Source organism: Sander vitreus, unplaced genomic scaffold (assembly GCF_031162955.1).
Source record: "Sander vitreus isolate 19-12246 unplaced genomic scaffold, sanVit1 ctg318_0, whole genome shotgun sequence".
NCBI lineage: Eukaryota > Metazoa > Chordata > Actinopteri > Perciformes > Percidae > Sander > Sander vitreus.
This window is the reverse complement of record NW_027595465.1, coordinates 57,655-82,187: the sequence shown is the minus strand read 5'-3', so window position 1 is coordinate 82,187 and position 24,533 is coordinate 57,655. Positions and strand designations below refer to the sequence as shown.

Genomic DNA, 24,533 nt, shown 5'->3' with positions numbered 1-24,533 from the left:
AAAAGGATGAATACATATCAAGTATGATGTCTGCTTTGTTTTATTAGGGCAAAATTCACCATCACAATACTTTCAACAAAGATGTCATCCTTCTTTTGAAGCCGTCAAGCAATGTCGTCATCAAGCATCACACTAAACAACGGTTACACAAACACGGACATATATTGAATGGGTTTGAATTCCATAAGTCTTGGGAGCAGAAGACTGTCACTGAACAAATAAGGGAAGCCTTTGGAGAAAAGACTGGCTGCTGAAGTGAGGTAAGCACTTTTACTTTATTGGCTATATCATGTCCAATCATCACTTCCAATGTGTGTTGTGCATTTTGGCATTGATCCCAAAAATAAAATGTAAAACCATGTTTACTCTTTTTTTTTTCAGCCTTGAGTTTCTGATGGCATGTGGCAACAGATTGATTTCCCCCGAACTGCGTGCTGGACAGGAACTGGATGCAAGTCTCAATCACAAAGTATATACATTGAAAGCCCTATACCTCAGACCATCAAAGCCAATTTTGGTAAGAAATATCACCTTTGAATTGACCTACAGAGTACTGTTAGAATAATAACCCATAATTGGTGCATACTCATGCATACATGATGATTAAATGCTGTCAATTACCGCTGACTTCTGTAATCTGTTCTTCTTAAACTTTAATTTCAGTTTAGTAACTATGAACATTTTGTGGAACTATACAAATATTTGTAATGTTTACAATGTTCAATCTAAGACCAGAAATTGACTAAATTGGCTTCTTTGTCGTAATGTAGTAGCAAAGTTTATAATTAGGAGGGCATACTGGTACTCTGGGAGATGTACCTCTAAAAGATGGATGGTAGAAGTAACTCTTGGAAATATAAAGACAAATCTTGATTTTTCCAGGTACTGGATGGTGATCCTTTCATGGATGATAGCAGCAATGACAACAATTTGAGTTCAACTCTCCAAATGCAGTCCTCATCTCTTACACAAGCTAGACGCGGTTCTTCTAATCATCTGCCAGTATGTCCTTCCACCAGTCAGCCTTCTAAAAGTAAATTGTAAATTGTGCATCAACAATTGTTAAAAATGTTAAAATTCTGTTTTGCGTTGGATTCTCAGTCAATTTAGCAGGAGTCATCCCGCAGAATGTCAAACGAAGAATCAGAAATTCATAGGACCTCCCAAAATTCCTACTCCAAATTCTTAGTTCTGAGTTTTTGAAGTCTAGCCCTTGGAGATACATTTAATCAATTGCTTACTTTTCACAAAGTCTAACATTGCTGTTGTTCGTTTAATGTGTATTTTCTCGTTGAAATATCTTAACATTATTAGTTTTTTCATTTAAAGTAAACGTTTTAGTTTATGTTTATGGTTGAATCAATTTTTTTAGATGGATACAATATAAATTGGAAGTGCGACAGTAAACTGAATTTATTCATTTGATCAGAGCATTTTTATTAGATTAAGCATGATTTGCACATGCATATTGTTGAGTTTGAGATCACCCTCCCTGACCTGTTTACATCTAAATAAAGCATTTTAAAAAAAAACGTCCATCACACAGAATAATCTGTTGGGCGGCGGCCGTGACGGTACACTCCAACAGACCCCTCCAGCCAGGCTACGACACAGAAGAACAACGAGCAACATTGATACTTAAGGTAACAACAATGAACTTTGTCTACCGTTAACATTTTTTTCCAAGTTTACCTGACTGGCCATAATTTCAGCACTCACGCTTGATAGCATGTAAATTATAAGATAGCACTAACGTTAGCATTTTTCATTCAAACGTTGGGTTACGTTAGCCGACCCCTGGTAGTGGGTGAGTAATGTTATCACAGTTTGCTAGCTAGCTAACTAATAAATGCAAACTATCATACTAACAACTATCATTTCAAAATGCATTTTGTGGGGGCATATAAGTTAGTTAACGTTACAGCTAATGTTATGTATTAAAATGCATTTGCTTTGCTGAGTGTTGTTAATAGTTAACAGTGGCGCGAAGAGCCTAGAAAACGTTTATTTGCAGAAATTACTGTCTTTCAGAGCTATGTGGGCTCTGTTTTAAAGCTAGTGAAGATATCAGTATTATATGAAACTACATGACATTAGGCATCAATTGGTACCAACCATGACATGCTAGCTTGTCAGGAAGGGGGGTAAATAATAGAGAGACAGCTAGCTCAAATAGTGGCATTGGCAGCTCGCAGTGGTATTTCCGGTGGCAGGTTGAGATGCCACAAATTTACTCTGACACCTGCCATTGTTTGTATGGTATTTCCGGTGGCAATCTAGGATGCCGCGGCACATGCCGCTGTTTGTGTGGGTTGCCACCGGTTCACCATAAGATGCCATGGCACATTTCACCAATTATGGGATATAACGGGAACCATCACCTTATCGTGGTGGAGAGGTTTGTGTGTCCCTATGAACCTGAGGGCTGTGTTGTCTGGAGCTTTGTGCTCCTGGTAGGGTCTCCCAAGGCAAAGTGGTCTCAGGTGAGGGGCCAGACAAAGAATGGTTCAAAAATCCTATGAAAAATCGAGGAAGGGATGAAGTGACCCTGCCCGGAGGAAGTCCGGGGACCCGTCTGAGCCAGGCCCAGATGGAGGGCTCGTCAGCAAGCGTCTGGTGGCCGGGTTTGCCACGGAGCCCGGCCGGGCACAGCCCGAAAAAGCTACGTGGCGGACATCTCTCCATCCCATGGGCCCACCACCTGTGGGAGGAACCGCTGGGGTCGGGTGCGCTGCTACATGGGTGGCAGTGAAGGTCAGGGGCCTCGACAGACCAGACCCAGGCAGCAGAGGCTGGCTCTGGGGACATGGAATGTCACCTCTCTGTGGGGGAAGGAGCCGGAACTTGTGCGGGAGGTGGAGCGCTACCGGTTAGATCTGGTGGGGCTTACCTCTATGCACAGTCTCGGTTCTGGAACCATATTCCTGGATAGGGGTTGGACTCTTTTCTTCTCTCGGAGTTGCCCAGGGTGTGAGGCGCCGGGCGGGTGTGGGGATACTCACAAGCCCCCGGCTGAGCGCCGCTACATTGGAGTTTAACCCGGTGGACAAGAGGGTCGCCTCCCTACGCCTGCGGGTTGTGGGGAGGAAAACTCTGACTGTTGTTTGTGCATATGCACCAAACAAGAGTTCGGAGTATTCAGCCTTCTTGGAGACCTTGAATGGAGTCCTGCATAGGGCTCCAGTCGGGGACTCCATAGTTCTGCTGGGGGACTTCAACGCGCATGTGGGCAATGATGGAGACACATGGAGAGGCGTGATTGGGAGGAACGGCCTCCCTGATCTAAACCAGAGTGGTTGTTTGTTGTTGGACTTCTGTGCTAGTCATGGATTGTCTATAACGAACACCATGTTCGAACATAGGGATGCTCATAAGTGTACTTGGTACCAGAGCACCCTAGGCCAAAGGTCAATGATCGATTTTATAATTGTTTCATCTGATCTGAGGCCATATGTTTGGGACACTCGGGTGAAGAGAGGGGCGGAGCTGTCAACCGTTCACCATCTGGTGGTGAGTTGGGTCAGGGGGTGGGGGAAGACTCTGGACAGACCTGGTAAGCCCAAACAGGTAGTGCGGGTAAATTGGGAACGTCTGGAGGAGGCCCCTGTCCGACAGACTTTCAACTCACACCTCAGGCGGAGCTTTTCGTGCATCCCTGTGGAGGCTGGGGGCATTGAACCCGAGTGGACAATGTTCAAAGTTTCCATTGCTGAAGCTGCGGTGAGGAGCTGTGGTCTTAGGGTCTTAGGTGCCTCAAGGGGCGGTAACCCACGAACACCGTGGTGGACACCGATGGTCAGGGAAGCAGTCCAACTGAAGAAGGAGTCTTTCCGGGATATGTTATCCCAGACGACTCCGGAGGCAGTTGCAAGGTACCGAAGGGCCCGAAGGGCTGCAGCCTCTGCCGTGAAAGAGGCAAAGCAGCGTGTGTGGGAGAAGTTCGGAGAAGACATGGAGAAGGACTTTCGGTTGGCACCAAGGTGCTTCTGGAAAATCGTTCGTCACCTCAGGAGGGGGAAGTGGGGAACCATCCAAGCTGTGTAAAGTAAGGATGGGACGCTGTTGACCTTAACTGAGGAGGTAATAGGCCGGTGAAAGGAGCACTTTGAGGAACTCCTAAATCCGACTAATACGCCCTCTATGGTAGAGGCAGAGTTGGAGGATGATGGGGGATTGTCGTCAATTTCCCTGGTGGAGGTTGCTGAGGTAGTTAAACAACTCCACAGTGGCAAAGCCCCAGGAATTGATGAGATCCGTCCAGAAATGCTTAAAGCTCTGGGTGTGGAGGGGTTGTCTTGGTTGACACGCCTCTTCAACATTGCGTGGAAGTCTGGGACGGTGCCTAAGGAGTGGCAGACCGGGGTGGTGGTTCCCCTGTTCAAAAACGAGAGGAACAATGCGGATTCCGTCCTGGTCGTGGAACAACGAAACCAGATCTTTACTCTCGCAAGGATCCTGGAGGGAGCCTGGGAGTATGCCCAACCAGTCTACATGTGTTTTGTGGATCTGGAGAAGGCGTATGACCGGGTGCCCCGGGAGATACTGTGGGAGGTGCTGCGGGAGTACGGGGTGAGGGGGTTCCTTCTCAGGGCCATCCAATCTCTGTACGACCAAAGCGAGAGCTGTGTCCGGGTTCTCGGCAGTAAGTCGGACTCGTTTCAGGTGAGAGTTGGCCTCCGCCAGGGCTGCGCTTTGTCACCAATCCTGTTTGTAGTATTTATGGACAGGATATCGAGGCGTAGTCGGGGTGGAGAGGGGTTGCAGTTCGGTGGGCTGGAGATCTCATTGCTGCTTTTTGCAGATGATGTGGTCCTGATGGCATCATCGGCCTGTGACCTTCAGCACTCACTGGATCGGTTCGCAGCCGAGTGTGAAGCGGCTGGGATAAGGATCAGCACCTCTAAATCAGAGGCCATGGTTCTCAGCAGGAAACCAATGGATTGCCTTCTCCAGGTAGGGAATGAGTCCTTACCCCAAGTGAAGGAGTTCAAGTACCTTGGGGTCTTGTTCGCGAGTGAGGGGACAATGGAGCGGGAGATTTGTCGGAGAATCAGCACAGCAGGTGCGGTATTATATTCAATTTATCGCACCGTTGTGACGAAAAGAGAGCTGAGCCAGAAGGCAAAGCTCTCAATCTACCGGTCAGTTTTTGTTTCTACCCTCACCTATGGTCATGAAGGCTGGGTCATGACCGAAAGAACAAGATCCAGGGTACAAGCAGCCGAAATGGGTTTCCTCAGGAGGGTAGCTGGCGTCTCCCTTAGAGATAGGGTGAGAAGCTCAGTTATCCGTGAGGAGCTCGGAGTAGAGCCGCTGCTCCTTTGCGTCGAAAGGAGCCAGTTGAGGTGGTTCAGGCATCTGGTAAGGATGCCGCCTGGGCGCCTCCTTAGTGAGGTGTTCCAGGCACGTCCAGCTGGGAGGAGGCCTCGGGGGAGACCCAGGACTAGGTGGAGGGATTATATCTCTAACCTGGCCTGGGAACGCCTCGGGATCCCCCAGTTGGAGCTGGTTAATGTGGTCCCGGGAAAGGGAAGTTTGGGGTCCCCTGCTGGAGCTGCTACCCCCGCGACCCGACCCCGGATAAGCGGATGAAGATGGATGGATGGATGGGATATTACGGTGGCAAACAAGGGCTGTGTCCGAAATCATCCCACTACTCATATAGGCCTACTAAATATTTGTGTTATAATTTTGTCATATGTTGGAAGGTTGTATAAACTGATGTGTTTCCTTGTAGGTGTTTGACTTCAGAACCAAAGACATTCGGGTCTACGATTTACTTGGGCTTTATTCAAACATAAGTGACAATGACATGGACCTCCTCAGGTAAAGGGAGAGTAACATAAAATACACATTTTTTCAGGTATTGGAAAGGTAATGTGACAATATGCTAAACAAATATTGCTGCTTTTTTGGTAGAAATGTCTTCAGATTTTCTGGCGGTCATCAAGGATGTTGTGTGACATATCCTCCACAGTGGAAGCAGCAGGACTCGGATAATTGTGGAGTTTTCATGTGTTCTGTGAGTTGCCTGTTCTGTGTGCTGCTTGTCTTCCTGTGACATGCAAGTGACATCTGTGGGTTCGTCAAAGTAAATTGTTTTGTTCCCAACTAGGCAGCTGAAAATGAAGTGCAACATGTTGCGGTCAGTACAGAGGCTCTGACTCTCAACCAGTGCAGGACTCTGCGGCTGCATCATGCTACCCAAATGATCAAAAATGTCAATGCTGAGGTAGGAGTAATTTATGTTTTATTATATGATGATATACAATATACTGTTGAAAAGAAAATGGATCTGGTTAGAGCAACTTTTTTTGTTACACAGGACTTCCACTTACTGCAGAAGACAAATTAAAAATGGAAGAAAAGAAAAGTAAATTACAGGAATCTGAAGCCAAAAAAACAGACTCCAGCAGCCATTGCCAGGCTTGGAAAACAAAGTTGTGTTTGTTCCAGCGAGCAACAGGGACAACCAAGTATATACTACACAAATGACAACTCAAAACTTCACACACAACATAGTTGACGAGGTCCATTATATTTAAGGCACTACTGATTATATGGAAATACCTGTGTCAAGATACTGTGGAATATTGGTAAAGTTCTCACAATCCTGTTTTCTACCTGTGTTTTCCATAACCACATAAAGCAATACCAATGGGTACAACGCTCACCTTGCAAAAACTGGCTGCATTTCGAGTGTGCTGGTGTAGAAGGAGACTGGATGTCAAAGGATTTCTTTTGTGGATGCAACAACATCCCAGATATGTAAGAATAACCTCATACACGTCAGACCAATGGTTGCCATTGAAACCAAATTGATAACTCTTATAGTTGTTTTTGATGAATGCAGTTTATCATTTTTTTACATTTAATATAAAAGACTAATATTAATGTATGAAATTAATTAACAACTACATAAGTAAACATAAATAAATGTACGACATTATTAATAATTACAAAGATATAGACAGTAAGACAAAACATTATTCTTAGCCTTTACCCACATATCAGCAGCCAGTTTGCTAGTTACATGTCCATTAAATCCAGTGTAACATTTTATCTATTTGCTAATCTAAGGTCAATGTTTCGAAATGAAAAGATGTAAAAACATGGAGCCAATTTCTGCAATGCTTTTGTCTTAAACAGAGACGACATCGTGGAGGCTGTTAAAGCAGAAGACTTTCTGACAGATGAAGAGATTACGGTAAAAACATACATTGCTCCCAAGTGACATTTACAAGGTTTTTACTATGAGGTGGCATTCACAACTTTAACAAGACTGGTAAAAACTGAATCAACATCTAAAAATACTTTATTATACTATTATAGGATCTGAAAAATCTGCAAAGTAGGCATGTTCTGTCCAATAGAATGTATCTGTGGAAACACAGAGGATTTGATCCTGCCCTGAGAAAACATTACAGCGTACATGTCACTTTATTCAATGACATGAAGGTATGTAGACTCTTATTTGTGGACACAACTCCTGGTCTTCAATCGCAATCACAATAGTATGTGACTGAAAAATATATTGAAGTCACAGATGTTTAGACATATATTGTGATGGTTGGGGTCGGCTGGCTGTGAGTTTTTATTTATTTTCTCTAACTGTTGGTTTTTTTCTGTCGGCTCTGTCTCTCTCCCTGTGTCTCTTTTGCTTTCCCTCCTCCCATCCTGTCTACTGCCTGCCAGCTGACAAGACACACCTGCTGCAATCACCATCACCGCTCTCCCGCCACGCACACGTGCCAGCCATCTACAATTAAGCACAGTACTTCAACCCCGGCTCAACAGACCATCTCCGCTGAATCGTTGTCTCCGCTTCACCGGTGATGCTCGCTGATAAGCTACCTGAAAAATCCTTTACACTTACCTGTCCCTGTGTGTTTCCTTGTCTTACCCTTCTTTGTGTTTGCTTTCACAGTGTTCACCTCCAAACCTTCATATCCAGTCAGCTGGCCTCCCCATTCAGTCCTCCCACGGCACCCTGCTTCACCCTGCCTCCATCTCCACGTCCAGCCAGCTCTTCCTTGGCTCCTCTGCTTCCCTGCTCCAGTGCCTCCTCCTCGGGTCTGCAGCCCCGGTTTCCCCGTGCTTCCCCGAGCTCCCTCGCCATCCTAGTTCCTGCTGCTGAGTTCCTCGCCAGTTTTTGTTCAATAAATTTGTGTTCATTTCAGCATGCATTTAAGTCCGCTCTGTTCACCAAAACATATATTCCATATCCCAATGCACATGTTTAGCATGTTAACTAATTGTATTTGAAAGCCCAAATTAGACAGCCTATAATAAACTTATATAAGGATATCATGACAAAGAAAGCTATAGTAACAGAGCACATGAACTATTTTGATTTTGAAACCAATATCCTGTCATTTTGGGGGAGGAAACCTTTTAAGTCAGATGAATGCTGGTGGACAGAGAAGGATTGACATTACTTCAAATCCATTACAGGACTTTAAGGCAGAGGAGGGGGAAAGGGAGTAATGAATAATTAAAATGTTGCCTTGACTGTGCACAATTTAACAGTTTTCTTTGTTAACCCTTCTTAATATCCCCTGTCAACGTGTTTTCATGCTTCTTACTTACTTATTACCACAGACAGACGAGATTATCCAGAGACTGGAAAAAAATCCTGACAGTACCTGGAACTGTAGCTGAGAAGCAGCTATTCAAAACAGAGGTCATTTTGTCAAAGGTAAAATAATGAGGATATGTAATGTTCACAAATAATATAACTACATTTACAGGAAAACTAATTACTGAGTAAGTAATGCCATAGGACAAGTGTCACTTGACTTTGGATAATTTGGAGAACGTAATTTGCAGAATACATACCACAACTAGCAAAATAGAATCATGACTTTCTACTACTAGTTGTTAAAATCGAAACTGAAGTACTTAAGTATGACTATCAATTTTAGTGAGAACATAAATGTACAGTATACAAGACTAAATACTGTAATGGGATTGAAGCTGATAATTTCTGACATGCTCATTATTAAAAATAATTGTATTTCTTGATTGAGTGTTGAGTGTTGATTCAGTGGTTGCAAGGCAACAGCAACCTGTGTCGTTACCAAGCTGAATCTGTGCTTCTAACCACCACACCTTCAAAGGAAAAGAAAGGGTAGGCTACAGGACGTTCTTTCTGATGTTGGTGTGCATGTCGATATGAAACATCACTGAATGCATTATGCTTGTTGTGGCATATAGTGAATTAGCAGGTGATGTTTCACATCAATCACATTTACAGATCATTTCCTTTTTCCCCAGAGCTGCAAGGAAGACAGCTGATGAAACAGACAGCACAGAAGAGGTAAAACCATTTGTAAACTCCCCCCCCCCCCCAAAACCGTTTCCACAAAAATTTATTTAACTCAGGACAGCTATCTTGTCAAAATTGGCAATCTGTAATATATTAATAATTGTGTATGTGTTGCAGCCAGAGAGACAGACACTGTTTCTATTCTGCTGAAAGTACTAGTTAATGCATCTACGTATTAACTCCAGCAACAAAGTTGTTTTGGTTTTATGGCTTTTGCATCTCAGCTCTTTTGAGTAGCTCAAAGGCGACTCCCGATGGTGGAAGCCGTACAGCACATTCACAAGCATCACAACTCAGAAGTTCATAAATGTAAAATTTGGACCCTCGAAGCTTCGATAAACTTCTATTTGTTGTCATTGATTAATTATTAAATATGCAATGCTTACATGTAAAACAAACAAATAACAATAGAGCTGAATATAAATATAGTTAAGCAATGAAGTAATTTGTTAAATACAAAAGTAGAAAATGAAAATGAATACATTGTAGGGTCCCTGATGAACACTAAAGTAGTAAACATAAACACCCATATGAATGTCATTTAGCCTTTCACACAATCAAAGTCATATGAAGGTGTTGTCCATTGCTTGACCATACAATACAGCATCGCTTACTGTGACAGGAAGCTTCTTTCACTCCCAGGACACAATGACAGTGGTACTTAATGATGTGTATTGAAGATGCTCTGGATACACATTTGTTGCATTACCATTTCTTAATTTCTTTTATTTATATGTACAATTAAGACAATTATGAATATATACTGAAATTTAGTTTGGAGGGTTTTAGATGGAACCCACAGTGTTGATAAAGACAGCATTTGTTGGTACAACATTTTTTATGTTTCTTTCAAATGTACTGTAAATGCTCTATAAGTCTGAAATCTTTACTTGGGAACAACATCAATTACCAATAACATACTTTTTTACTGCAGGAAAACATTCTTATCCAAGATAGCCTTGCTGCAGCTGACTGGTGCCGTAAGTCAACATTGGATGGAGGACTGAAACTCCCTGCTGTCCTTTCGATGGACAGAGAAGAAAAGAAAGAAGCCCTCCAGGAGATGGACATCTGGGATGGGGTTCTCCAGCAGAACTTTTCACATTTGTCTTCAAAAAAAAAAAAGGACTGATAAAAAAAATGACAGACTTTTCGCAAGATTAACAGTGATGTTAAACTAGTTTTATATTATGTTATATTAAAGAGTTTTGTTCCTAAATACAGCCTAGTCATTCATACCAAGACCTTTGTACATGGTTTTACATTAGAATCCTGTGATGCACAGATACATATAAATATCTCCTAGTATAGTAAGCTATAAATGTTGAGGGTTAGAAGTCAATCATTTTTGATAGGTCATCTGTTACAACATCTGGCAGGTGCTTTGCCAAGTGTAGGCCTATAGTCTAAATATTGTTCCCCTAATGTAATTATGCTTTAAACTGCAGCCTTTTAATTGAGTGAGTAAATTATTTTGTCATTTTACATTGCATTTTAAATTTAAAAAAAAACATAGGCTACCACCAATTTCTTTCCTCAGCACTGCAACATAACAGACTGTAATATAAATAAAATATTGTAATAATCAAAGAAACCTTGAAGAAAAATGCACAAATTGGGTCATGAAAATGCTAACAAGTCTAATATTGGCAAGTGTTAACATTTATAAACTATAAATGTCAGTATCTCACTAGCAGATGCTACAAACACCTGCAGTTGCAGTTGGATATCCTCTTTTCTCTACAGTACGACAGGCTACTGGTTTGGTTTTATATGGTTTTCTAGTAGGCCTATATGAGTAGTGGGTGATTTCGGACACAGCCCTTGTTTGCCACCGTTATATCCCATAATCGGTAACCCATAATCAGCCATAATATTACAGGCCCATCTAATTCTAGCTGGTAATGTTAGTTTGCTACACTGTTAACACCAGGACCTTGCAGGTTTTAGATGAGGTATCTATGAATAAGTTGTGTATCAGTGGGATCCATGGCTGAATAGTTAGTTTTTTTTGTAAATGTTTAATTTTAATTAATAGTAGCTGCTCTTACTCAGACTGTGGACATCACCATCAGAAGAGAATGCATCCTCAAATCTCTGATGATCTACCTGGGCGAAGCTTATCGAAGAATACCAGGTAAGGGCATGTCTCTCACTTACTCACACAGTTAACACCTACAGACTAACAGGGTCATAGTCTAGGTTTCCTAGCCATATGTCATAAATAGGGGTGTGATGAGAAACTCAACTCACAAGACGATAATTTAACACTATTTATAAGAAATCTTTGATGCTGAATTATGACTCAATTTTGAGCAGTAAACACTTAATCTCCTGCATTCTGGGGAATTTTTCTGCACCAATGTATGGTGAAAATGTCTTTATGTAAGGGGGAAACACAATTGATGTGGCATATGGCAATTCAAAACCTAACACTATAACAATATAATGCAGTACGGCTCTCAGGCATTCTGTGTTGCTTTCAGATATGTTTCTCCTGTAGATCAACTTTTGTCAATCAACTCCTGCCGGGTCAGCACACACGCAGCCATGATTTAGTCTTGCCTCCTCTTTGTGTCTTTGGGGAAGTTACCTCTTTAAGATTGTGGCACCTTTTCACCTCAATGATAAATTAATACATTTTAATTCAGTTATAAACTCCTGGACTTTAACAGCTTTCAGCAGGTTTTCTGCTCATGTTCAAAACTTGCTGCACATTCAGAATCTCTCCACATATCTGTGTTCTCTGACATGTCCAGAAAAATGTCAGAATATACAGCCCGGTCTCAAGGCAGGTCGTGTAAATGTCACGTTATTTTTAATCTATTGATACGTGTTCACGGGCATGTTTTTCTCATTTTTTACGTGGTGGCCAGCACGGAAATGTGAACTAATGTATTTCAATGGGAAGCATATTTCGTGACCACAGCATGAGTAGTATATATATAGTAGTATAAAGAGCCGAAAATACGCGAAGGGAAGTTGCTTGGGGTGGTGGATGGGTCAAACAGCACAGGGACTTTCACCCGGACGAGCAGGGATCACGTCCCGCAGGTGGCGTTTTGTTTCCCGTAGTCTTCCTAATCACAACCGTCCCGCTATTGTGGCACGTCCCCCGCGGCCGTCTCCTGGCGTGTGAGGCGCCCTTTCCCCGTAGGGTTTTTCCTAAACCCAACCTCCGCCATCCCGTTATTGTCGCGCGTCCCCCTTCCCGGCATATGGGGCGTCCTTTTCGGCCGCCTCCCGGTGTCCGTAAAAAAACGTGCCCGTGAACACGTAAAAAAATAACGTGACATTTACATGAAAAAAACGTGCCCATGAACACGTATCAACAGATTAAAAATAACGTGACATTTACAGGAACTGCTGTGAGACTGGGTTGGAATATAACGAGAATAACGTCATCATCAGTGTTGGGCATGTTACTCAGAAATTGTAATGAGTTACTAGTTACTTATTACTCCTTAAAAAAGTAATAATATTACATTACTAGTTACGTTACTCTTTACGTTACTATATAACTTTCACAACCGATTTACTTTACTCTTACTCCGATTTAAGAGTTCTTACATACACACAGTTTGTTGCTAATGAGACAATCAGGCTCAAGAATGGCTGGTTTTAAAAATAAATCCTCTGCTTATTTATTTTTATTTTCTATGCATTTTTCCCTACAAAATCACCCCAATAATTTTAAGATGCTAAATTCTTTTCAAATGGAGCAATTGAACTCCTGTTCCTGTATTTTTTCATATCGCAATATATATTGCAGAATAGAATATGTGATGTCAGCAATGTCAGTTTTTTTCCAATATCGTGCAGCCCTAGAGTAAACACTTCTGATCAGGCAGAACTCTCACCACAAATCCACACACAGTTGATTCACTCTGTGAGTGCACGTTATCAGTTATACATTTGTTTTTTTACTGTGTGAGAAAATTTGATGTGTCGCTTGGCAGCGTGTGAAAAAATGTGAATTGCGGGAATCTCATGAAACAGCTTTTAACCTGACGAGAAATCTTGTCACTTTTAATCTAGTCACACCCCTTTTAATAAACATTTGTTTGATTTGCACCTATTCAAGTTTTGAAAGTTTAGAGTGTATTATGATCTAACATGAAATCTGGAGATTTCTGAAGCTAACGTATTTCTTTTCTTTTTCTTTTTTATGCAGGAAAATGAGGCTGAAGAACTGGAGCAGATAGTCATGGCGATCTTTATCACTGGCAAAGAGGATCCTCTCCGTCCACCCAAAGACATTCAAATTGTCATCGAAGGAACCGAGGTCCTGAACGAGTTGCCCTCGTTGCAACAGCTTTTGCCATGGTCTTTGGGCTCATATACACACTCAACATAAAATATCTGAAAGGCTGCAGTTCACCTTTGAATTTGTGCAAAAGGTCCTGATGGAGCTTGATGGAAAAAAAATGACCCCAAAAGTCAATAGACTGAGCACCCAGCTGTACAGCACAGAGTAGGCAGAGCTGAATTGCACAGACTTGCTTGATTTTATTTTCCATTTGTGGTTAAATGTTATGGTGTTCTACAGCCAAGACTTTGGATCCTTTTGTAAGAAGTTGCACTTACAAGGTTGCATTTTCACTGCAGCATTTACAAATGTGGCTGCCCATGTTCGGAGACTACCAGCCTCAAAGGCCCAAGTAGGCCAAGCGTTCTGGACAACTGCAGAGATTGATTGCAGCGTCTGCACAGATTTGTACAAAAGAGTTTAGATTTTCAGACCAATGGAGAGGGCCAGGAGCTTTCTCTCTTGAGAACTGGAGAGATTCACACAAGTCATCTTAAAACCCTTGAAGAAAATCATTTGGATAGAGTTTCCTTTCAGAAAAATGTTCCTATTTCAATGTTTCTAACTGGTGATTCCATCAAGTGACTGATACTTAAAGTAACCAACTTTGTGGGCTCAGAGTAATGTTTGAGCTATTACATATAAATTAGTTGTATTTAAATGTAGCGCTTACAGCGCTGAATCAGAAACTCTGTCAGTGTCTTAGGAGTTCCACTGTTCACTGTCTGAGGAGCAGTTCCAGGATTTGTCTCTGGTGTTCAGCTGAAAGAGACTGTTCATCATCATATACATTTGAAACATGTGTACAATACTGTCATATTAACATTTAATTGTATTTTAAGGATGTTTTACGGTGAAATGTGTTCTATCAGGAAAAACCTTCCTAATTCAATATTACTACAAATGTGATGTCATCAAGTGACGATTTGAATTATGTAACAAATTTGTGGGCTCAAAGTATTTTTGTGTAAGCCATTACATCAAATGATAAAGATCAACTAAACACATAGTCCAAATGCTGCACTAGTGGTTGATATTTTCACTCTGTAGCACACACTGCCCCACCACAATCTCTGATGTCAGAGTACCTTTTTTGCCATAAACAGATGTTGTTAGTACCTCCACAGACCTCACAGATTAGGGTGGGGCGGTGTGTGCAGCAGGGTGAAAATATCAACTACTAGGGCAGCAAATTGACCATGTGTTTAGCTGACAGTAAGCTCACAACTGAATTATAAAATGCATGTCCTGGTAAATTCACCATGGGTACTGCATGATGTCTTAGGAGTTGTGCTACTATTCACAGCGCCATGATGTGTCTTCTGATGACATCAATAGTCTCGTTTTGGGTGTTCAGCTGAAGCAGACTGTTTATCTTCATACATTTATTAAACAATAAATATAAATGTGTTCTGAGTAGTCATTGATCAAAATGTATTAAATTCAATTTTCTAAAATTGAATTTACTATACATTTCAAATAATGACAACCATTATTTTTTGATTTGAGACAACCTAAAATAATTAATTTACTCAGAGCTATAAATAATTAGTTTGATCCAACCTTTAAAAAGGTTGTTGCTTGGAATTAAACTTTTCAGGTTAAACTACATTAAATGATTTACTTTAAGTCAATGTCAAATATTTCGTGTGATTGATTACTTCAATTTTTTTCAGTTGATCCAAGGTTGTTTTAATGTCCTTAATGAACACCCAAGAAAATCCCTAAAACCTTATCACAGACTGAGATTTTAGACAAAAGACATCACACCACATAGAATGAATACAATTGTATGAATTACTTTTGCTGAATGTTTTAGTGATCAAATAAAAATATTAATATACAAATAAATATTTTTTTACCTAAACAAAATGTCTTTCATTTAAAAAAAAGTATTTTTGTCTGCTAGTTAACCAAATTGGTATTCTGTGTAGACGTTTGATAAAGTCACACCTAATATTTTGTCCTGGATTTAAAAAAAAAAAAATAATATATATATATATATATATATATATATACTAAATTAAATACAAAATAAAATTATAGGAAAACACGACAGCAAATACGAAAACAAAATGGCATTAACTTCTACCTGAAAAGGTAGGGCCTATCTAGTAGAGGACGGAGACTCCTGATTGGACAGTCGGACTGTCTGTTTTTTAACAGGAAGGAGAGGTGAAAAACACGGAAAAGCGCCTACTTTTAACAGCAGTCCGTCTGTCCAATCAGGAGGCTCCGTCTTCTGCTAGATAGGCCCTACATTTTCCAGTAGAAGTTAATGCCGTTTTGGTTTCATATTTGCTGTCGTGTTTTCATGTTTGCTGTCGTGTTTTCCTAGTTACTGTCGTGTCCGTCGTGTTTTCCTAGTTGCTGTCGTGTTTTCCTAGTTGCTGTCATGTCCGCCTGTTTTCCCTAGTTGCTGTCGTGTCCGTCAGGTTTTCCTAGTTACTGTCGTGTCCGCCGTGGTTTTCCTAGTTACTGTCGTGTCCGTCGTGTTTTCCCTAGTTGCCGTCGTGGTCAGCCGTGTTTTCCTAGCTGCTGTCGTGTCCGCCGTGTTTTCCTAGTTACTGTCGTGTCCGTCGTGTTTTCCTAGTTGCTGTCGTGTTTTCCTAGTTGCTGTCATGTCCGTCGTGTTTTCCTAGTTACTGTCGTGTCCGTCGTGTTTTCCTAGTTGCTGTCGTGTTTTCCTAGTTGCTGTCGTGTCCGTCGTGTTTTCCTAGTTGCTGTCGTGTCTGTCGTGTTTTCCTAGTTGCTGTCTTGTCCGTCGTGTTTTCCTAGTTGCTGTCGTGTCCGTCGTGTTTTCCTAGTTACTGTCGTGTCCGTCGTGTTTTCCCTAGTTGCTGTCTTGTCCGTCGTGTTTTTCCTAGTTGCTGTCTTGTCCGTCGTGTTTTCCCTAGTTGCTGTCTTGTCCATCGTGTTTTCCTAGTTACTGTCGTGTCCGTCGTGTTTTCCTAGTTGCTGTCTTGTCCGTCGTGTTTTCCTAGTTGCTGTTTTGTCCGTCTTGTTTTCCTAGTTGCTGTCGTGTCCGTCGTGTTTTCCTAGTTGCTGTCGTGTCTGTCGTGTTTTCCTAGTTGCTGTCGTGTTTTCCTAGTTGCTGTCGTGTCTGTCGTGTTTTCCTAGTTACTGTCGTGTCCGTCGTGTTTTCCTAGTTGCTGTCGTGTCCGTCGTGTTTTCCTAGTTACTGTCGTGTCCGTCGTGTTTTCCTAGTTGCTGTCTTGTCCATCGTGTTTTCCTAGTTACTGTCGTGTCCGTCGTGTTTTCCTAGTTGCTGTCGTGTTTTCCTAGTTGCTGTCGTGTCCGTCGTGTTTTCCTAGTTGCTGTCGTGTCCGTCGTGTTTTCCTAGTTGCTGTCGTGTCCGTCGTGTTTTCCTAGTTACTGTCGTGTTTTCCTAATTGCTGTCGTGTCCGTCGTGTTTTCCTAGTTGCTGTCGTGTCCGTCGTGTTTTCCTAGTTGCTGTCGTGTCTGTCGTGTTTTCATATTTGCCGTTGTGTTTTGTGATTTGCTGTTGCGTTTTTCTATTTGCTGTTGTGATTTGCACTTCAGGGCCACCGTATGTATGTGTGTGAGAGTGAAAATATATGTATGTGAAAGTGAAAATATATGTATGTGAGAGGTGAATGTATGTGTGTGAGAGGAGAATATATGTATGTGAGAGTGAAAATATATGTATGTGAGAGGTGAATGTATGTGTGTGAGAGGAGAATATATGTGTGTGAGAGTGAAAATATATGTATGTGAGAGCACCAGAATGAATAATGTCTTATACGGCTCCTCATACATACATACCATAAATACACAAACTATAAATACATACATACACACACATAGTATACATACATACACACACATACTATACATACATACACACACATACTATACATACACATAGTATACATACATACACACACATACAATACATACATACACACATACATATATACATACCCATACTATACATACGTATATACACATAGTATACATACATACACCAACAAAACTAAATAATCTGAACAGATGAAGAAAAAAATATTTGAAATATTATCCATCTTCTTCCAGCTAAAAAGGAAAGCTGCCGTTTGTTTTTTAACGAATCATGTTTGTGTTCAGTGAAGTTATAAATAAAGTTGGTTTGTTCCGGCGGAACCTTTGTTCCAGCCTCGTGTTTCCTCCGGACGGTTTAAAGCTCGTGCAGCAGTCCGAGCACGGTAAAGATCCTCTGTATGGAGACGTGTCTGTTATTAGGCCGATAGTGTGATTATATTGATAGATTACTGTATTCCCGTGATGCAGTGCGGCTGGTCTCTGTTAGGTCCGCTGCAGTGGATCCGTTACGTCAACAAACAGGTGAAGGTGAAGGCGGGAAAAGATGAGGAACACCGCGGCTGGCTGCTCACCGTGGATCCGGTGTCCGCGAGGTAACACACACACACACAGAGACACAGAGAGAGAGAGACACACACACACACACACACACACAGAGACACAGAGAGAGAGAGACACACACACACACACACACACACAGAGACACAGAGAGAGAGAGACACACACACACACACACACACACACGCACACAGACACATTCCTGTGACTTTATTTCAAAGGCTTTAATGTTTAATTATGTTAATCTATATACTGATTATTGATCCAGATGTTTTCACTGTGTGTGTGTGTGTGTGTGTGTGTGTGTGTGTGTGTGTGCCGATAAATACTGAGCACCCCCGTGTGCCAGACTGCCAGTAGGCTCCATTCATTTAAAATTAAACATTGCAGTTGGTGCTAAGTGGAGCGTCTGACATAGTGTGACTGGTTATGTCGGCGTCTGTCATAGTGTGTCATAGTGTGACTGGTTATGTCGGCGTCTGTCATAGTGTGACTGGTTATGTCAGCGTCTGTCATAGTGTGACTGGTTATGTTGGTGGCATTGGTTCTTAATTTCCCATGAAGCTGATGATGGTTGTGTGTCAGTTGAACTGGTCTTCTCCAGTCCCATCTGTATCTGTGAGGAGTGGTCCCGTCCCGAGCTGACAGACTACAGCTTCATTATCCAGTTACTAGGCGTGTGTGTTCGTGTCGGCCGCTGTCCATTTCATAAGGTTCTGAAATGGAAACAATTTCTGACTACTTTTTTATTTAAAGGGCGTTCACCTGTTAGCACCCACAGAGGAAAATATAAATCAGCGTGTGTGTATCTCTGTGTGTGTGTGTGTGTGTGTGTGTGTGTGTGTGTGTGTGTGTGTGTTAATCTGTGTATTGATTATTGACACACATGTTGTGTGTGTTGCAGTCTGGTTCTGGTGAACTTCCAGGACCAGGAGGTTGGGGGGGGCAGAGCCTCAGTCCAGGTGGTGATGGGTCACGCTGTGCAGGAGGTGCAGGTCCTGCAGGAGGCGGACCAGGAGACCATGGAGCGTCTGCAGAGCTCCTTCCTGCCCCCGAGGTCCCGCCCCCTATCCCCCGAGCAGCTGCGCCAGAGGCGGGCCGGCGTGCGCCGCTGGCTGGAGCAGAATCGAGTCCCGGTGCAGGAGGATGGCGAGGAGCTGCTGGTGGCCGGCGTTCTGACCATCACGGCGCCGTATGGACCTGAGGACTGCTGCAGCTCCAACCAGATCATCCTGGACCGCGTCCAGAGACTGATCCAGAGTCAGGCGGCAGGGCCGCCCAATCACAGCGCAGGGCTGCCTGCCGACCAACCCATCCAGAGACTGATCCAGAGTCATACGGCGCCGCCTGCCGACCAATCAGAGGGCAGCAGCTGTGACTGACAGCCGTCTGGGACAGTTTGAGTTCAGATTAAGTTTTGTTTTCTGTCTTTTGTCCAATAAAAATCACTGAAGGTTGAAGTTCCGCCCCCTGCCTGCAGATGTCATCAGTCTGAAGAAAGTTACAAAATAAAAGTGTTGTTTGAGGTTTACAGGAAGTTCAAAGTTTAATATTTAAACCCATCAGAGATTATGGATGTTTTCATTTTTAACACTGAAGCAGCAGCAACTGGAAACATGAATCTAAAATAACGCAGATTAATCCATTCCATATTGACGTTTGACCCGGAGCCAGGCAACACAAACACCGCTGCACGTGACGCTAGTTAACACTATACTCAACAGCAGCTAACGTTAGCCTACCGCTAGCTAGTTAACACTATACTCGACAGCAGCTAACGTTAGCCTACCGCTAGCTAGTTAACACTATACTCAACAGCAGCTAACGTTAGCCTACCGCTAGCTAGTTAACACTATACTCGACAGCAGCTAACGTTAGCCTACCACTAGCTAGTTAACACTATACTCGACAGCAGCTAACCTTAGCCTACCACTAGCTAGTAGCTGATTAAACAGGGTTAAATGCTGACCGCTAACACTAAACGGTGTAAAGTGTGACTGTGTTTTACTGTAGAGGATTCAACACCGGGATGTAACAATCTGCAGCTGCTGTCGGAGAAACAATACAGACGGTGCGTTCAATGAAACTGGTAAACTACAGACTCGTGGTGCATTTGAAGTTATTGTAAATGTCCTTTTCCATCTGGTTGTTTTTGTCGTTCAACAGCAGTTTACTAGTGAAATAAGCTATTGTTATTGTTATACATTATTATTAAATCATTTAATTTTGACCATATGGCCTTAGCAATAAACAAGCCGTTCTTTAATGTCACCAACTGTTGTTTAGTACCTTTTTATTTCTTTTCTTTTTTTACTTTCTTAAAAAGTATCGGTTCAGGCACCGTTAACTATGTATGCGATGAATTAATCACAGAGTACGTAATTAATTAGATTACATTTTTTAATCGATTGAGAGCCTTAAAATATATATATATATATATATATAAAATATATATATATATATTTATATATATAAAAAATATATATTATAGATATATATATACACATATATATATATATATGGCTGTCAAACGATTAATATGATAATCGTGATTAATCGCTGAAATTTCTATAGTTAATCGCATATTTTATCACATGATTATAATTCTATTATTTAGCATTTCAGAACAGTTTAAGTCCATATTAACAATGAAAGCCGTTCTTACCAGAGGATCTTAACTGGGAATCAAATGAATGCAAAGAAAGTGACTTTATGAACTTGATTGTAAGATTTGTAATTATTTATTTACTGTAAACAAAAGAACAATGTGTGACTCTGTCATTATTGCACCATTCCTCCAAGTCCCTAACTAACTGAGATGTAACACTAACACTTTGCTTCTACAGTTCAAACTAAACGGTCCAAAAACCAGATGCCACAGCAGGACATTTGTAACCTTTACGTTCTTCTAATAAGGAATGTAACAATTCTCCTGGACAGAAAAGGGGGTGGACAATGTCCCAAATGACAAAAACTGTCAACATGATACAAACAACCCAGTCCTAAAACCATATGCTGATATACAGAGTCCATCTAGTGTTTAGTAACTCCTAAATAATGTAGATTCCTCACTGACGTCCAGTGATCAGCAGTCAATGAGACAGAGTTTGGACTCTGCAGCAGTTCCAGTGTGGCTGCTTTCTCCGTGTCCTACAGGCTGTGTGTGGTGAAACTACTGCCCCCCCCGACAACTTTTTAAAAGTAAACTTTCCATTCAGAATCTTATTGGCATCCATTTTGGCGTCTTGCGCTCGCCATCCACTCAAAACGTAACGTTAGCCTACTACTCTTTGGCCGGCTCCAAGCCCAAACAAGTGCAGGCGTGTCTGTTGTTTAGTTTCTGGTCTAGCTAGATCCGGTGTGGTGTTGTAGTTTTTCTAACATTACTAGTTGTTGCAACAGCATGTGAAAAGAACTACAAAGTTTGATAGGCCAAAAAGAACGTTAATCTCACGATAAAAAAATTGACGCTGTTAAAATGAGTTTGCGTTAACGCCGTTAATAAAGCATTTAACTGACAGCGTTAACGTGTTAATCGCAATGTGATTAAGGGCCGATGCAACAAGATTACTTCTCATCAAGCTGCCACTTCCTCTAACACATCCTGCTGCTGCAGGCTGCAGCATGATGGAGAAACACAGCAGCAATAACTCTGAATGGAGCTTTTTATTTTACAAAACTCCCGGACGGCTCGTAGACAAGTCGAAAGCCATATGCACGTTGTGTAAAGCTGAATTAAAATATCACCGAAGCACGTCAAGCTGGAGTTACCAGCTACGGAGCTAAGCATAGTAGTACAGTTAATGTGATGCTACCAGCTAGCGGGCTAAACGGGTGGCAACTACCTGCAGACCTGTCAGCATGGTAGAGGACTCGGGTCTTAAAGACGTACTACGGTTGACCTGTCTCGTTGCCGTCGAGGGAGACGGTAGTTTCACCACACGCATACCACACGGAGAAAGCAGCCACACTGGAACTGCTGCAGAGTCCAAACTCTGTCTCATTGACTGCTGATCACTGGACGTCAGTGAGGAATCTACATTATTTAGGAGTTACTAAACACTAGATTGACTCTGGTAAGGATAGGGATCTTTAGTTTTTAGTTAGGGACTTGGAGGAATGGTGCAATAATGACAGATTCACACATTTTTCTTTTAGAAATAAAAAAATAGAATTTTAATCATGTGATAAAATATGCGATTAATCGCGATTAACTATAGACTGTCGTTACATTTTCTGATCAGTTTTTCCCCTGCCAAAATGTCTTCCTGACCATCACACGTTTGCAGTCCGCAGGGAAGCCTTCAGCAGTGGCCGTCCAGCTCCCGGTGCCGCTCGCGATATTACGAATCCCACTATGGCCACACCAAGACCCGCCTTCAATAGCATTTATTGGCCAGGCGCGTACCGCTCCTGTTACTGCTGCTGCTCCCGATACTCTGCTGGGTTATATGTGAAGCATCCGTTCACAGAGGGGTAATATACAACCCGTATATCTATCTTAAAAACACTCCCGGTCCTCCTCAGCTGTGAAGCCACATACTTGTTGTCCAAGCCCGTGTGTTCTCGCTAAATAAATGTGTGCAGCATTCACTGTCCCGTCGGGAAATAATACAAAGTCGAGCTTCATGCAGATCACCCTGATAGATAACCAGAATTGTAAGTCAGAATGTAAACTGGGCCACAGATGGTAAGCACAAATACATTAATCTAAAACTAACTTAATTAAAATGCCACAGCCCATACTGGTTATTTTAATTATTAGAATATAGACATTAAGAGAATAAATCGTTTAAGTATTAAAAGTAAAAGTACTTAAGTATTTTTTTGAAAATTTAAAATCAGGTACTTTTTACTTTTACTTAAGTAGGACAACCCTACTTAAGTAAAAGTAAAAAGTACTTGCATCCATCCATCCATCTATCCATCCATCCATCTATTTATACATCCATCCATCATCTATCCATCTATCCATCCATCCGTCCCGTGTTCAGTATATAGTACCCATGTTATATAGTACCCATGTTATATAGTACTCATATATAGTATATAGCATCTATCCATCCATCTATCTGTCCATCCATCCATCCCGTGTTCAGTATATAGTACCCATGGATAGTATATAGTACCCATGTTTAGTGTACATATATCCCATGGATAGTATATAGTACCCGTGTTCAGTATATAGTACCCATATATAGTATATAGTACCCATGTTCAGTATATAGTATAACAAAGTTATTGCCATCGTCTCCATTCACCATCAACCTGCTAAAGACTACGACGAATCATTCTATACGGCCGGCATCGAGTCCATCCCAGAATACTATGTGGAGTAGCCAGACCCTCCTCCACAGAGCTTTGGAGGAGGGTCTGGAACAACTACGAGACAACAACTTTGGCAACAAACCTTTTTCTTATTCTGAATAAACAAACACTTAAACGTTCCCTTTAACAACAGTGATGATGATGAACGCTCCAACCAATCAGGAGCAGCGTAGCAGGCAAAGTTTAAAAGATGAATCCAGAACTCTTCATGTTACAGATCTGAAGAATAGAACACGTTATATTTCAGATAAATAATAAAATGAAGACAGTGGAGCGCTGTTTGTTGTCCTTCCAGCTCGGTGTACAAACACGTTTATTCCCTTGTTTTAAAGAATTCATCTCCTCGAACATCAGAGACAAACAGAACCAGCACAGTACCTCTCTGGTTCTGTTAACACAATCCTCTCTGCTCCACACAGCGCGGTCCGACACACAGACAGACAGACAGACACACACACACACCAATGTTCTCCAATGCTCCGCAGGAAACAAGCAGTTGGGTTTTCACAATAAGAGCACATTATCTTTAGTTTTCTCAGTCCGGACTGGATCAGATTTTTTCTGTCTGTTCTGATCCAATCAGTTGTCCAATCAGCTCAGAGCCCCGCTCCCCTCCAGCCGTTCCAATCCGCTCAGAGCCTTGCCCCCTCCAGCCTGTCCAATCTGCTCAGAGCCCGGCCCCCTTCAGCCTGTCCAATGAGCTCAGAGCCTTGCCCCCTCCAGCCTGTCCAATCAGCTCAGAGCCCCGCCTCCTCCAGCGCGGGGGGCGTGTCCAGTAGCGTGGGGGCGTGGCTTAGAGACTCCCTCTTGTACGTCTTGGGGGGAAGTTTAGGGACGCTGTGTCGGGGGGGCACAGGAGGGCCGTCCAGGGGGAGGAGAGGGAGGGTTGTCTTCCTGGATGGGGGGGTGGGGGTGACGGGAGTTGGAGGGGGAAGAGGGGGGGGGGAGGAGGAGGGGAAGAAGGCCTGCAGGTCACAGCGGGGGGGGCGGCCCTGAGGGGGGGGCAGGAGGTGCAGAGGAGAGCTGACGGGTTCCCGAGGAGGCAGTGAGGGGGGGCTGTCGGGGGGGGACGAGGAGGACAAGGACGAGGAGTAACGAGGGGGGAGGAGCTTACAGGTGGGCTGGCGGGGGGGGACGGCAGGGGGGCTGTCCAACTGTGACATCATCTGAGGAGGGAGGAGACATTCA

At 42.5% G+C, this 24,533-nt stretch overlaps 3 protein-coding genes and 1 long non-coding RNA gene across 7 annotated transcripts in view; 3 read left to right on the top strand and 1 right to left on the bottom strand.

Moving 5' to 3' along the window:
- The first annotated feature begins 393 nt into the window (after positions 1-393).
- Positions 394-6,016, top strand: LOC144513681 (uncharacterized). Its single transcript, XR_013501156.1, has 5 exons — positions 394-517; positions 883-1,033; positions 1,547-1,643; positions 5,738-5,826; positions 5,920-6,016. It is a non-coding gene; the product is annotated as an uncharacterized LOC144513681 (long non-coding RNA).
- A 319-nt stretch (positions 6,017-6,335) lies between these two features.
- On the top strand, positions 6,336-8,957 carry LOC144513687 (uncharacterized). The gene is made up of 5 exons (XM_078244866.1): positions 6,336-6,476; positions 6,650-6,768; positions 7,150-7,207; positions 7,696-7,832; positions 7,928-8,957. The coding sequence occupies exons 2-5, from the start codon at positions 6,725-6,727 to the stop codon at positions 8,241-8,243; spliced, it is 555 nt and encodes a 184-aa protein (XP_078100992.1). The 5' UTR covers positions 6,336-6,476; positions 6,650-6,724; the 3' UTR covers positions 8,244-8,957.
- An 8,843-nt stretch (positions 8,958-17,800) lies between these two features.
- On the top strand, positions 17,801-19,477 carry gemin6 (gem (nuclear organelle) associated protein 6). Its single transcript, XM_078244863.1, has 2 exons — positions 17,801-18,052; positions 18,922-19,477. Exons 1-2 carry the CDS (start codon positions 17,922-17,924, stop codon positions 19,397-19,399), a joined length of 609 nt encoding a protein of 202 aa, XP_078100989.1. The 5' UTR covers positions 17,801-17,921; the 3' UTR covers positions 19,400-19,477.
- A 4,147-nt stretch (positions 19,478-23,624) lies between these two features.
- Positions 23,625-24,533, bottom strand: part of sos1 (son of sevenless homolog 1 (Drosophila)) — a 32,024-nt gene continuing 31,115 nt past the window's right edge. For 3 of the 4 annotated variants that reach the window (XM_078244860.1, XM_078244862.1, XM_078244861.1), the window contains one exon: positions 23,625-24,511. In XM_078244860.1, the coding sequence (XP_078100986.1) occupies positions 24,083-24,511 (429 nt within the window). In that variant the 3' untranslated portion in view covers positions 23,625-24,082. The remainder of the gene's footprint in view (positions 24,512-24,533) is intronic. The other variant, XR_013501157.1, reaches the window with a different exon arrangement.